This window comes from Haliotis cracherodii, unplaced genomic scaffold, assembly GCF_022045235.1.
Source record: "Haliotis cracherodii isolate W230 unplaced genomic scaffold, xgHalCrac1.p SCAF_18, whole genome shotgun sequence".
Taxonomy (NCBI): domain Eukaryota; kingdom Metazoa; phylum Mollusca; class Gastropoda; order Lepetellida; family Haliotidae; genus Haliotis; species Haliotis cracherodii.
This window is the reverse complement of record NW_027266273.1, coordinates 759,221-775,960: the sequence shown is the minus strand read 5'-3', so window position 1 is coordinate 775,960 and position 16,740 is coordinate 759,221. Positions and strand designations below refer to the sequence as shown.

The 16,740-nt window shown below is 38.6% G+C and overlaps 1 protein-coding gene across 1 annotated transcript; it reads right to left on the bottom strand.

Annotated features, from left to right (window-relative positions):
• Positions 1-580: 580 nt before the first annotated feature.
• Positions 581-16,012, bottom strand: LOC139465994 (uncharacterized). The gene is made up of 2 exons (XM_071248010.1): positions 15,946-16,012; positions 581-3,664 (listed from the first exon to the last, which is right to left on the bottom strand). The coding sequence occupies exons 1-2, from the start codon at positions 16,010-16,012 to the stop codon at positions 3,045-3,047; spliced, it is 687 nt and encodes a 228-aa protein (XP_071104111.1). The 3' UTR covers positions 581-3,044.
• Positions 16,013-16,740: the final 728 nt, after the last annotated feature.

The following is a 16,740-nucleotide window of genomic DNA, read 5'->3' as shown; positions in this document are numbered from 1 at the left end:
TATGAAAATATAAAATTCATTTTTTATCTATTCGAGACAATTTAGCATAAGAGGGATTCCAAAAGTGACGCGTGAATATTCGTACCATTCCGGGACAAGCCGAATGTAGGTTACGGAAAGGTGCGAGCGGTGACGAATGGATTGATTACCAGCTACGGGAAGCAACACAAGGCCACGGGTTCCCCGGCAGGCTTTGGTTTGGTTCTTTTGTTGAACATAGTTCAGTGTTGTTCAGTTTCTAACGCAAACCAGTATCGCAGTTGTCCGTTATGTAAAGTACATTATTTTAATTAAACTAATAAACTGATTAAAACTTCTCCGAAGGTTAAGAAAAACACTAAAATTTAAACTGAGAAGTATCTGTTGTTTTGCACTTCTCCAGGTCTTGACTTATGACCATGTCGAAATAGAAATCATAATGAAATTGCTCAGCATCTGAAATCAATCAAATTTACTTTACAAATATACCAACCACATTCGTCCTCGTATAAGTTTTTGGGGGGTGGGGGGGGGGGGGTGGGGGGGGGGGGGGGGTGGGTGGGGGGGGGGGGGGGGGGGTGTGGGTGGGGGGGGGGGGAAATCAGGGGAAAAGAATTCAACTTGTGTGGGCCTCGGGGAAATGCAGGCAATTTTGTTGAACATAAGTAAAAAGTTGTATCACGATGGTCGTAAAAAAAAAAAATGATTAAATCATGCTTAGCCGTTATCTAAATAAAAAAACAATGTGCTGATTTTATGGACCGTTAATGCAATATTTATAACCATGATTGCATGATGTCGTACTGGGCAATGTGTTCAAAAACAGCTTTGGTGAAAAATGATACTGACAGGGAGATGAAAAACATATTTGTCATTACGGCTACATGCATGTCACTGTGACAACATAAGAGCTATAATGACTTGCACGGAAGTGACTCTGCCACGACAATTTACGTGTGAATATTCTCCAAGTTACACATGACCTTCTGGGCTGACGCGAAATTAGTCTTGTATCGTAGGCCGTAGCACTATCCTCTGTATCAGTACACAGTTGTTTAACATTATCTTGATACCGGGTGAACGATTCTTTGTTAGTTGTTTTAGGGTCGAGCGATAAATCATTCAATGATCATTTAGTAATAATGACGTCATCTATAATTGAAATAGTATGATCAAAGTAAATTAGAGGATATTGGAACTTGGAAACTTGTGTTGGCATTTTGCGGCCTGAACCCGAATTTCATGGGGCCATTTGCATTCTACTGGGATCATTATATCACATTTTCTTTAATTAAGGGAAAGACCATTTGAAATTTAGGGAGAGGATAAGGAGTGACTGGGTGATTTTGTATGGAGATATATTTTCCGCTACAGTTACAAAACCAGATATGTTTTAATCAGAACTATGAGCCTAAATATTTTCTTGCAAAAACACATTGCGACAATGTATTATGTATGGCAAAGCTTTTCTTTTTTTAAACATCTGAAGCGTAATTTGTATGGTTGTCAAACATTGTCTCGGGCAATTTCTTTCTTCCGAGAAAATCCCAGCCCCCTAAAGACCCCAAAACATGAAATGGTCAGTCCTTAATAGAGGTGATGAATTTCGAATAAATAAAGTTTATCTGTAACATTTTTAAAGCTTATGGCAACCGGAAATGTTCAAAACTGACAATACCATTTACTGATCTCTGAAGCATAAAGCCCCGTGATAAGTTCACAATTGTTTCGGTGGTTTACAAATTTGTTTTCTCATTCTAAAACACATTACAAGAAACTTTAATCAACACTCTTTGTTTAATTGTACGCTTACTAAAACTGGAAAGGTTTCGTATATAAGTTCGGAGCTATAGTCGAAGAAAAAATGCCGAAATCTTTTAGTCAGACCTCCTTCGGGGATTTCATTCTTCATACAATACACAATAAACCCGCCATGTATGTTCGCTGTTGAATGTGTAATCGATACACCACGGCGTATTTTCTAACCGAAACTTGCAGTAGTACAACTATTCACTGAAGTGGTGCCACGAATATACAATACATGTGCCCGGAATCGACATTACTGCGTTCACTGCTAATACATAACTCTCCCACGTGACTCGTGGAATAAAGTTCATGCCCTAATCATATTACAAATCATATTTCCCTTTGTCCCAAACATGTCTCTGTGCATATACAGACGTTATTTCTCGCATAAACCATTTCAGATATGTGGAGAGAAAATCGATTTTGTATTTATTCTCTCTTGCTTGGTTTAAACTTAAAATACGTTTCTCAACCCAGTTTCAAGTTTTTTCTTTGAAACTATAGGTTTGTCTTGGCGAGAGAAGGTTCCGCAGAAATTGAGCTGGATTAAATGACAATGACGAATCGCCTCTAATGTCGGTACATTTGAAGGTTTAACCCGAACAATGCCTATACGTTTTAAATGGTAAATCCAATTCTACCTTGCTTGGAATACGTTCCTTTTCAACATATTAAATAATAAAACAAATACGAAAAAATGTGACTCCAGAGGGCCTTCTATTATATTTGAGCACTCTGTGGTCAGCTTTTCCTTCATCACCATTCACATATACCAAAATGGATTTTACTCGGTGAACATTTACACGTACAGTAAACTACGTTTATAACAAACACGGTTATAACAAACTGACCGATATAACGAAGTTATTTTTAAATCCCGGCCATTTGTTGTATATAAGTTCTATATATGCTTATAACGAAATACGGTTATTACGAACTAAAATTAATGGTCCCTTTGAGTTCGTTATAACCATAGTTTACTGTACATGAACACCAATAGAGATTTTGTGCTCCATGATGGCTTCGATATCCCATCCTCCACACTTGATCAAGCGTATGTTTTACTATGTCCATGTATCTTTGAAACCATTCATTGGTCTCCATGCCAAATATACCGTTTTCAAGTTATAATTCTTTGAATACTGTACTCGATTTGACAATGGTTCTCCTGTGACAATTAAAACGCATTCACGTTGGCATATGTCTCCATAAAAGGAATGTATTCATCCAGGAGTATGTACTAGTAGCTTAAGAAATTATTATTTACACACTGTGTGAACACTCCCATTGTCCCCGGACATGCCTCGTTTTGACAAAAGATTACTCTGACCATTGCCACCACCGCTCATATCCGTTGAACACACACTTGACACAAACATAATTCTCTTGAGGCTGGATCGATCATACAAAGGATCATCTAGATCGTTAATACTGGAATGTATATCGTCAGCATAGTCAAAGCTGTCCTCGATGCTTTCTCGAAGGCTATGGCGGAGCAGCGAACCATTCTGATCCAGAGTTATCTCCCTTTTCTGAACTTCCGCTAACCCTAATCCAAGGTCGCCAGGACTTCTGGGTGACATGTCCTGATTGGCTGATGGGAGTTTGACCTGGAATTGAGCCCTCATTAGAGCAATTATGCGTCGCCTTTCGTACAGACCGTCCTTTACCCTTTTTTCGTCCCTCTTCCTCAGGTAACGTTCCCGATTCCGTTTGTGATAACACCAAAAGTTGATTCCCAGGAAGACGATAAACACAGTGGCAATCAGAACGTACGGCAGCCATAGCAGCGACACAGTCGGCGAACTTTCGATTGGTAGGGTAGAATTGTGTGACGTCATGAAGTCATTGCCACGCCTGGGGTCAAGCAATATCGATTCTGAAACATGAAAAGTACATTTTAGTTTATGTCTAAATTACAAATGTTCGTTACGTGAACATGACGAGGAGTGAATGAACGCTACTGCAATCAATAGTACGGACTGATAAATGACGAACCTCGTCTCGGCATCCCAGTGGATGATGTCATGAGCAACGATCCATTTCGTCGGCTTACGGCGACACAAACCCGTGGTGGCATCATCGACGATCTATGTATCTCATCGTGATCCAACAGTTATTTAAATATTTTGGAGGAAAGATGCAATCGGTTGAAAATCAGAAGACGAGCTACACATGACATTTATGTTGAGTAGGAGAGTGTTACGCCTACATTCGGCAGTACTACAACTTTATGACATCATGACAAGGAGTATTGTGGACATCTTCCTTATTACATCAGACAATAAATAAACACGTCACGGTCAAACAAACTGTAGGCTGACAATATTAGCAAGGACCCATGCCGTATAGTACGTTACTGACATAGTACATCACTGGCTGATATAGTACGTCACTTAGTACGTCACTGACATAGTACATCACTGACTGATATAGTACGTCACTTAGTACATCACTGACAAAGTACGTCACTGACTGATATAGTACGTCACTAAGTACGTCACTGACAAAGTACATCACTGACTGATATAGTTCGTCACTTAGTACGTCACTGACATAGTACATCACTGACTGATATAGTACGTCACTTAGTACGTCACTGACATAGTACATCACTGACTGATATAGTATGTCAATTAGTACATCACTGACAAAGTACGTCACTGACTGATATAGTACGTCACTGACAAAGTACATCACTGACTGATATAGTACGTCACTTAGTACGTCACTGACATAGTACATCACTGACTGATATAGTACGTCACTTAGTACGTCACTGACATAGTACATCACTGACTGATATAGTACGTCACTTAGTACTTCACTGACATAGTACATCACTGACTGATATAGTACGTCACTTAGTACGTCACTGACAAAGTACGTCACTGACTGATATAGTACGTCACTGACAAAGTACGTCACTGACTGATATAGTTCGTCACTTAGTACGTCACTGACATAGTACATCACTGACTGATATAGTACGTCACTTAGTACGTCACTGACAAAGTACGTCACTGACTGATATAGTACGTCACTGACAAAGTACGTCACTGACTGATATAGTACGTCACTTAGTACATGACTGACAAAGTACATCACTGATTGATATAGTACGTCACTTACATAGTACATCACTGACTGATATAGTACGTCACTTAGTACGTCACTGACAAAGTACGTCACTGATTGATATAGTACGTCACTTAGTACGTCACTGACAAAGTACATCACTGACTGATATAGTACGTCACTTAGTACGTCACTGACATAGTACATCAGTGACTGATATAGTACGTCACTTAGTACGTCACTGACAAAGTACATCACTGACTGATATAGTACGTCACTTAGTACGTCACTGACAAAGTACGTCACTGACTGATATAGTACGTCACTTAGTACGTCACTGACAAAGTACGTCACTGACTGATATAGTACGTCACTTAGTACGTCACTGACTGATATAGTACGTCACTTAGTACGTCACTGACATACTACATCACTGACTGATATAGTACGTCACTTAGTACGTCACTGACATAGTACATCACTGACTGATATAGTACGTCACTTAGTACGTCACTGACAAAGTACGTCACTGACTGATATAGTACGTCACAGTCAGTCACCCAGTGTGACCACCCGATCCTCATCACAAGAACGAGTGCTTCTTACCTTCTAGAAGAAGGAGCGATTCTTACCACCAATAGTAACAAGGTTAGGTTAAGAAAACGAATGTCATCCTTAGTTAAAGCATCTCATATATAGAGAAGAATATCTGACAACGCTTCAATTATTCAGTTTCATAAGAACGGATATATATTACACTAATATTACAGTAGATAAACTCACCCCTTCGCCACACTACATGGAAAAACGATAGCATAAAATGCTGCACGCCGGGTGTATCTCAACCAAAGGTTGTCAGTAAGGTTAACTGTGCTTCGAATCGAATCCCGCACAGAAACACGTTTAAATGGTTGTGATTCTATCTTCCCGTCGACACGAGATTCGCGTGGAAGTGTTTGTACTCGAGATTGGTTATTCTGAGTGAGAACTATTCTGACTGGACAGAATTATCAATCGCACGGTCTAATCAATTAATGTCAGTCACGTGACAGTTGAATGACATGTATTGGGCTTCAGGCCCTTATTTCATTGGCTGGGAGTGACACCGGGAGATTTGACCTAACCTTGATCCCCACCTCATTTATCTGATTAAATCCGAAGCTTGGTTTAATCGTTCTCTCCATCATAGTTACTACTATGAGTGCGTTCTTAGTCCTGGAGAATGGGGTGATAATCAAAGAATATTAAACTACCAGATACTACCGTAACGATAATTCTTCAAATGTATCTTTGTTTGTTACTTTTAGAGGGTTAGGTGGGCTTCTCGTTGCTTTGGGACAGGGCATGCTTAATCCTCTCGCGAATATCTGGTATTATCACTGATTTTCATTGATCCATAAGTTAGTTGGTTGGTTGGTTTGTTGTTTAACGCCGCACTCAGCAGTATTCCAGCTATATGACGGCGGTCTGTAAATAATCGAGTCTGGACCAGACAATCCAGTGATTGACATCTTGAGCATCGATCCACGCAATTGGGATCGATGACATGCATCAACCAAGTCAGCGAGCCTGACCAATCGATCCCGTTAGTCGCCTTTTACGACAAGCATAGTCGCCTCCATAAGATAGGATAAGACAAGATAAGACTTTGTTATCCCAAGGGAAATTCATATTGCACAGTTGATTATCATTAAAATATGAATAAAATATATATGATATTAAAATATGTACACAAGAAATAAAGACACTTACTACTATAACCACGAGTAAAAACATGTAGAAAATTGAACACTATCCAAGTGACGACACGGAATGGTATTTTAAAGTATATGTATTTATATCACAGCAGTAGTAAACTTTAATAAAAGGGATAATGACAGGAGAAGATTTGTGTACATCAAACTGTTAAAACGTTTTAAACAGATAAATATTTAGAAGACAAATACTGGCCTGTCTGAATGATTTCCGAGTTTGTTTTCAGCATCGGCTTGCGCAGTCGGCGGCCAGAAGGTAGAAAGTGATATTCGGAATGAAGTATATGGCTGCTGTCATTTAGTATCTTACGAGCTTTTTTGACAGTTTGCTGCTCATAAATTTCGGCGAAATTGGGTACCTGAGTATTTGCTTGCTGTATTTAAAATCCTATGTCTTTTAGATTTATATTGAACACAGAGGCTCCCATACCAAAAGTTGAACAACTAAATGCTTTGAATAAATGTTCAATAAAACAGAGAGTATTGTATTATCAAGTTTAAAATACCAGAGAAGACCGTAAGAAATACAATCGCTTTTGCCCCGCGTTAGCATTCCAGGTAAGTTTCGAATCAATAATGATGCCAAGATAATTATATTGTTCAAGAAAATCAATATTATCATTCATATAATTTTCACCCAATGGAATCTATTTCGGTGAATATTAGAGACTTCTTTTCCCTGGCGTTGTACACTTGACTAGTACACCAATTATATGTGGAATTATTTAGTGTTGTATACAACCGTGACACGGGATTGACGTGAATGTACCTATTGGCTTAAGGCTTCAATATTTCTTAACAGTAATTAACCTACATATTGACTACTCCCGTTTCTTGTGGTTGATCTTATTTTGAGTGTGAATATTGGTAGAAGACAACAAGGAATGTTGTCACAGAGCATACAAGGTTTGCAATGTTCTGTTAATACAAATGTTAACGGTAAACGTCTAAGACCTGCACCATACAGGATCCCTAAGCTGCCACTTCATGATATAACTGTAATGTTGTACAAAACGACGTTCAATCTAACTCACCCGATTATGAATGCAATGCTGAAATACATATAACTTGTCCATTTGTCACCCTGACATTGCATTTAAACGACGACCTTGCACACAGCCAAATGACCTTCCTACAGAAATATACTATTTCATGTATGCAATGATGGGCATTTCGTTAGGCATCTATTTTTTTAAAAATGTTTACTTTTTCTCTTTCTTATACTTTACCTTAAACTATTCAAATAATATGGAAACATATGTTAAGGATTAAAGAAATGTATTGCAAATATAATACATACGACAATAAAATCGCCACGTATTCCTTCTTAATAGAGCCAAATGCACACTGTATATGTAAATCACTTCCAGAAACATGGCAGCTAAGGAAAAGCTTCCTGGTTTGGTGCCAGCCCGAAATACAGGCCCAGTTAAACAGGCAGGAACGTTTGACATTTTTTTATGATTTTATTCAAATTAGCCTTCGTATGTGTTATTCATGAAGTGACTGTAGTATCACGAAGCAATATTATGTATGTTTGTAGGCTATTATTTACTGTACTAAAGTTCTTGCAAATAGAGAGAAGTTCCGCATATGTTACTTCCGACAAATGAGAATACGAATCGATAACCGCATAATTTGTTATAGAAAACGAAATAGAGTTCCCCTTTTCTATCAACTCATTCGCAAAAAGTTATTAACAGATTCTCGCAGCATACGATTGCATTTGGAACGGGCCTGATTTAGTCTCTACATCATTAAGGAACCGCCACCTTACCTTGCAGCTCTGGCCCTGCATGATTATATCAATACACATGGTTGAATCCATGCTCCGTAATTTTGAGTCTTGGCACCATTAAGAAAGCGCCACCTTACCAAATTACTACGAATTTTCCCACATAAATCCGTGAGGCAGTACCTCCCTAGACACAAGGCTCTGAATTGTTATTCAACCACGTGGAAAATTCGTCAATACAACAATTTCTCTCAAGGATACAGTGAATAAGATTTTGTCTGAGACAGTTGTTCTTATCCCACGGTCACCGATGGATCATGTCATTAAGGATGGTTCTCCTGTTTGGCCTTGGGTTAAGCTAGCTACCTATATTCATTCCACAAGGAACGTATGTCATCATGGTTAGCGGTAGTCTGATGACATTTTGACGGACATGCATTCGGCACACAAAAACAGAGGTTGTTCATGACCAAAGAGAAATCACTGCATTGTGAGCCAATCCCTTATACAGAACAAATCAGTCGTCATTGTACGTGGTACGGGCACCACAGGAGGCTCTCCGATTGCGTAGCTGGAGTCAAATGTATCATTCAGTATTAGAGTAACAGACATTCTGACAGGTCAATCAATTCATACCTAAGACCACCGTTTGGCATGTTCGCTTCCATTCATCCTGTAATGTCAAGGTGATACGTGGAGATTTAACAAGTAAAGACTTAAATCTCATGTAACGCACAAAGTCACATTGCCATGCGAAACTGTTAAACCCCTTGGGTATTACATTATAAGATCAATATGACAACTAAGCTGGTACATAATTACGCTCATGCGCAGCATGGATCCTTCTGTGCGTTTTATCATGGCTTGGAGCGATGTGTGCTGATTAGATGAGTGTTATTTCAGTAATGAGTAATTTATTTTTTAGAAAGGAATGTGGTTACTGTCCAACTTTCTCGCTATTTTGTTATCTCTGTCTCTCCATCAATGTTGAGTGCTTGTAAAAAACGAAAGTTCATCTTGAATGTGTCTAATTAAACACACGGACATTAAATACATTATATTATTTGTTATTTGAAATTGTTTCAATAATGCTAACGTACTAATTACATTCAGACTACTAGGGGATCTTTATGAACGTGTTTAAAATCCTCGACAGCTCAAGGTAATATGACATAAAGGCAAATGTCACCGTGTTTGAAAGGAACATGTTGACGTCTTTTAACCATGTTCTTAAATCGAAAGCGTAGAAATGAAATATTTCGTTTGAGTGAATGCTAGGAACGGGGAATGTATTTTAAAGCTTATAAACAGATTCCAAATTTGTGATCAGATTCCGTTCAAGTCGCAAAATTGGGTCCATGCGAGATTGGATTTTGAAGGAATTTAACGCTTGCATTACACAAGAAATTAATTTGAATTGCAAAAAAGTCATTGTTTGGTCAACCCACTTGGAAACATATTAACATGAATAGTTTCGTAAAAATACAATATAAACCCTTGGGGAGGAAATTGCATTTTGTTTAGGTTTGTATTTGATTAACCAGATTCATCAAGACTGCATTGTCTCTGTTTGAAATTTAATTTCCTTGATGGGCTATCAAAACGGAATATCATCACGATCCTTAAAAAGTCATCTTTATTATTTTCCTTCAGCTGTCATTAGTACAAAATTACTTCCACAATAATTACTGAAATTAAAGTGTTATATGAGTACATGATCAAATATTAATTATTATTATCATTATCATCGTGAAAATTACGTATGTTCACAGCAAACATGGCACATATCATTATGTTCACAAATTCGAATTTCATAACACCTCGATTATAACCCTTGGTTTATCATATCTGCACCATCATCGTTCTCTGGGGTTGCTATTTTACCACACTTAATCAACTTTCCATTGACCTTAAAGTTTAAGAGCCACACAACTAATGGAATTTCATCGCCAAAACGTCGCGGGTGTGTATCTATTGCATTCCTCGATCACCCGTGAATACACACCGTGGTGTTGTCAACAGATTAAACCAACGAATCAATCCACGGAAGCCAGTGAGTGTTCAGGCCCACGAGAGCTCAGGTTACAATGTTTCTAGAACAGTTTTCTCCTATTGACTAATCAAACATGGTATTGAACTTTCCAGAAGGAATTTCGACTATACAAGTGAGCAAGAGTGTGCCTCTCTCATCTCACTTTACATCACGACTAGCAGTTGTGCGAAGATCACGTTTTCACCCTAGGTATCCAGCCGTGGCGTATTTTGGAAGCTTGACCACTGTTGTTGCTAGGTGAATATTATCATCACTGACTTTATTGCAATTACCAATGCTACTTTATTCATCCTGCTATTGTAATTGTACTGCCATCGAATTTTGTACTGCCTCTCCTTTGTGTACTTTGCAGTAATTTATTTTGATTTGTAAACCAATTTTATAATACACTTGTGAATTTTATAACATTTATTTGTTATCTGTTTCACACTGGATTTTTTTTTAAAAATCGACGCGTAACAATACATATAAAGTCAAATGGAGATAAGGACAATGTGTGCATTTAATGTCGAAAAGTCCAATCACATGTTGTCCTATATAACTTTAATGAAACCTTATAACTACTATGAATATGGAAAGTACTCGATTCCGCTTGGTCAGGCAGAGGTCGCATGTCACCATAATCACCAGAAACAGCTGATTCGAAGAGGGTAGTATTAATTGTTCGTCGTGTTAAATCTTTTCATTGTAGAATGGAGATACACATATTGTGTTTTCAATGTAAATATATCAAAATGTTACCTGTAGGTTTGACGCCATATGTTTGGCTCCACATCCAACATGTTCAACACATTCTTTATCGAAAACAGAATCGTTATCCCCTCATTTGATGGTGAAATAAGACAGAAAAACGGAGAATCAGTTTTTTGTAAATGTCGAAAAATCCATAATGTTTAATAATTTTGCCGTTGACTCCAGAGCTAACGGCAACCAAAGAATTTTATCTAAATGACCGAATGACTAGATATTATGCACCTTGATACCACACATCACTCACTCACTCACTTACGATACATATTGATGAATACAATTCATGCACACTGCTGAATCGGATGCAACAGTTTCTATGCATAAGAAATGTGGACGATCTAGACAGCATGCATTATAAATAGAAAAGGAATCGTCCCAGGGGACATTAGGCATCGTCGTTTACAGTTTTACGGAGTAAGTCTAGACAAGATTTACATTGTGTCTATTGATGTTTATTGTAGCATATCACAGCATTCCAAACGTTATGGGACAGTAGTGAGTAAGCGAATATTGTTTCATTCTAATACTGTTCCTACAATGGCATGTAACCAATCGAACCAGGGCAAAGCAAAGCAAACAGCCAACATCCCAACGGGACGTAATCAGAATTTGATATACGCCTGGAAATAAAGTTAAGCACCGCTTACTATATATGTCGATAGGAAAAGTCATTTCTCAAATCGTATGTTTTTTTGGTTGTTGTTGACAAATCACACTGATTTATGTTTTCAAAGTTACTTATTCATAATGAAATAGTGAAACCAAAGATCGCCTTATCTAATGCCAGAAGTTGTAGCTGTTTAATGTGTGCTTGTTCCAAATGCCAAAGACACATAGTAAGTGGCATCTTTGAAATATTTTAATAAAAGAACAATGTCAAATGTACATATTTCCACAATGGATACTCGGAAGCTGGGAATATATGAAAAAGTGGTGGCACTTTAGGTGTTTATAAGACCGCGTTTTTGTTTTGGAGACATTTGGTAACATAATTTAATACGGCGAGCATAAAGACTACGGATGGGCTTAAACATTATGGCGTGAATACCCATGTACCATGTACTCGAATTCTTTTAACTCGTTATATTGTTTTTGGCGATGTTATTTTGAGGTACCTGCAGAATCCTTTTAGACACAAAGACAGTATAGACTGTAGTATAGTATGGGGGTCTCTTTAATCACCTGTTGTCATCACCTGGTTCACCTTGCCCAGCACCCCGGAAGTGTTTGTCATATCCAACTGTTTATTAATACTGTAAACCACGTTTATAACGAAATGTCTTTTTTCGCACCTGTATACATGCTTGTTACGAACTACAGTTATAACGAACTAGAATTAGAGCTCCATTTGAGTTCGTCATATCCGTAGTTTACTGTACATTCTGCTCTTAGAATCATTGAACTAGTCCATTCGGCTTATTCAGTTACCTACATACTATTTTAGAAAGCAACAGCGTTGTGCACGATTTCACTTTAAACCATATGGTTGTGTAGTGATCCCAGCTTGATTTCACTTTAAACCATATGGTTGTGTAGTGATCCCAGCTTGATAACGGTGTCAGAATCTACATCGAAACGTCGCTATATGCAATGAACCAGAAGTTGTTCTTACTTAAACCATTGTGATGAAGTCACGCTATTGTTGTTCCAGGAATTCACTGGCTCTTCTAAACGTGCATTTTGTGAAGTAAAAACTAACCCAACTATAGGTCATTGTGCAAAATTATAGAGAAATCAAACATAGAATTGTTTAAGTTGGAGAAATCACTCGAATCTTTTGAATCCAGGCGAATCAGCAACCCCAAATTAATGCCTTCGGTGCTCGTCGATTCTATTTCCAGGGTCAAAAGATTCGAGTTATTTCACCTTTACGTAAACCGTGTAAGACCAGACCCTGTCACAAAAAGTTCGTTTCACAGGACGGTAGATATTGAGATACATCTGCATTGTAAATAGAAAAAGTTATGCAAAATGGTAATCAATCAACATTAATATCTGTGCCGTCAGATGTGTTGTGTTCTACAATATGGATTCCTCTCCCAATGCGGTTCGAGGTGGCCTACGTGAATTAGCTTGCAGTTTAAGGCATCGTCACTGTAAACATGCTTGTGTGGATACAACAAGATTGCGTGAGCTACTTTCAACAGTTATCAGTATTTATATTATCACGGCACGTCAGCTTGATGTGGAATGGCAGCGTGAAATGATGCACTTCTTAAACGTTTACCACTTTGTTTAAACTCATGAGCACGGGTATCGTGCTGACAAACCCAGAAACATAATCTGGGAGAATCGGGATTCTAACCAAGGAATCACATGTTTCTGGCACATCGTCGAGACACAACGTTAACTCTGCACAGTGAATTGCTGCATATTAGACGACTGGGGCACTATAAGCTAGTTGTGAAACATGGCTATTCGTATGAACTGTCGGAACACACTGCAGTTATCTAGGAAATATCAGTTGAATCAAATTCTGTTTGATGCCAAATTTGAATTATTCACGGACATTCCCTTAAATGGACACTGGCCTTGACTACTACGAGATACCTTAACGGCATACGATCAGATTTGATTCCGTTTTCTATTTGTGTACACATGATCTACACACATACACACAAGTCATGACATCACTGTTCTGCTAGAAGGCATATTCTTCACCAAGCAGCTGCATCTCGTCCAACACCGAGGGCGTAACAGGCTACACACAGTATGGAGAACTACTTACGCAACAAGTTCATTGTAGTTTTTCACGATTATTATTTTAGATTCTAAATGTGGTCAAGATCTTTTCTGTTGAATCCACTTTTTATTCACCATTTCAGATATGCAATTTTATTTTTTTCATTTTTGGCACCCGATATTTCGCAAAGACAAGAACACCACTGCTATATATTGCAATAATTATTGTTTGCCTATATCACATAGAACTAGAAAAGGAACAATTTAGAAATTTTGATCCAACCATTTCAACAAGGCCAGTAAAGTGTCTTGTCATATTAAAACATGACTTGATACATATTGAGATTATCGAGTGAGCGAACACTATTTCAGTTATATCAAGGCGTGTGACCTTGATGTGAATAGAAAGCCAAAAGTGATGCAGGTCTTAGACGGTTTCCATCGGTGAAAATCACGGGTATGGAGCTGCCAAACCAAGGTCTATCTAGATATCAGTAAAATGATGATGTCATAATTCCTGACCAGGGAATGAACTGACAAGCTATGGATGTGATGATGGGTGCGTGCAAATACATGAATTCTTCAAGAAGATCTTGGGGTATGCAAGGGCATACAAATAGTGAAAAAGCAACCACCAATATCCTCACAATCATGTACACACTGAGCGATGTACAACGCAACAGACCTAGAAACATAATCAGGGCGAACCCGGGACTCCCCCACAGCTATAGGTTTCTGGCGCTCATACTTAAATGACTAGATCAGGCGTGCCCCCGCCTCTCACACACTCCAACCCCACCTCCACACCAACACACACACACACCTCTGTGAGATTAATTTAACGGAGAGTATGTCTTGTTTCCAAAATTCATGTCGTGATGGGAAATTTAAATTGATAGCTCTGAGTCGAGAACCTGTAGATATAATTGCCTTTACACTCATTGTTCTTAATGTTAGAGGTCATTGACTATATCAAGGTTTCCTGACTGAATGGTATTGATGAAACATACGCGAAACCTGGACATTGGTTAAGTGATGCACGTTATATACAACAGTCACGCAAATGATTTTTTCAAATGTCACACATAATTGCCGCACTGAGAAGATATATACGTTTTACATGTCGTTTGTGACAATCTCCGATTTTGACCCTTTGCTTTTAGCGTAGCTAGGACAAAAGAAGGAACTATTTTTTTGATGATTCATTAGTGTCATGTATTGAATGCGTGATCATGTATATTATTAATGATTCTCATGTCATGTCATATTGTCATGTTAGGGCACGAGTGGCCCAGTAGGCTAAGGCGCCGCATTTCGTTAAATCCCGAAAACTATCATCATGGATTTGAATTCCAAATTATTATGGTTCGTCAGCACGATATTCGTGCTCATTGGTTTAAAAAACGTGGTAAATGTTTAAGACATGCTTCATCCCGTGCTCTCCTCCCATATCAAGGTAACACGCCATTGTATAGCTGAAACGCTATGGACAATACTATGGATGTCGATGAATAGTATATCTAAACCAACAAAAACTATGCAGGTGTTCTTTGATCGAGGTTTGTAAAGTAATTTTGATTGATTCGTCCTGTTTTCGCACATTACATCGATCGATAGGGCACGGGTCTTCTTGCAGGTTACGTAAAGAGGTAAGTGGTGGGTTAAATGTCACATTGCCTTCCTTCGCATGTCAAGCCATCAGCCAGATTCTATACGTAAATCAACACCTATCTACCCCTCGTTGTAAAAATACCAGAAGCAATTTAACACGGCGCTTGGAAAGCATTTCGTCACGTGTAAGACCTAAAGGTCGCGAGACCCCTTTTCTTCACATTCTAGGTGGAAAATGCAAAATAAGAGAGTCAAAAAACATGAGATTGAACACGTAGGCCTGGGAATACGAATGACTGAAAGGGCTTTCTGATCTACATCTCGCATCATCTCTAAGTAGTATCGGTCGTGTAATATAATTGGAAAAAAAGATTCCTGAATGTCAACAGTAATTGTGGGGAACTAATCAGTAAGGCAGGAATGGGAGTAGTAATGAATCACATGTCCATACACGTGTCACAGACTTGCCATGATTGTCATTTCCTGTCGCCAAGTACTCATCTTCTCCTGGAGGCGGAGGCTTGGTCGGGATACAGCACATCTCGTTTCATCGGGATCCACCATGTTGTAACACAAATGGACAATTACCCTGGCGTCGACTGGACCCTCGTGCTTCGATCCACACGGTTAAAATACTCCCACTGAGGGATACGCGTTTCACCATTCCAAAAATAGTCTGAATTATCTGATAGCAGCGACTCGGTGGCGTTTAGCTTCAAGAATATGCCTCAAAATGAAAATTGAATTCTTGTGAAAGGGGTCGCAATATGGCCATCCACTTCCACAAATAATTCAGAAACAGCGATGTTCGCTAGTAGCACCTGCGGTAAATAAATATATACAGTGACCCCCATCTCAGTAAATTCTATTTTTGATGCTTTAATATCTTTCATAATGGCCTGTATGACATACGCAGTTGATAATAAACGACTGATCAAAGGAAAGTTTACATGGACTTTAACTGCTTGTAAACTGAAATCGAGAAACTGAAGTTGAATCAGGTATGGTACAAGAAGCAAAAAGACTTTCATTCGGGATGAATCAACAAAAAGCGATAAAACACATCTCGGGTCATTGGTGTCACACAAAAAAACAGATGTCGAAACTCTGATGGGCTTTCAAATTTCCACGGATATTGACAAGATGTGTCTTCCATTCACTGCAAATCCCACACAATGACACCGTCACCTCCAAAAGGGTGAACCTGTTGGATGCACCCCTCTCCACCTGCATCCGACCATTAGAATGAAACAAGTTGAACCTGCTCTCGTCGCTGAACACTTGACAAATCG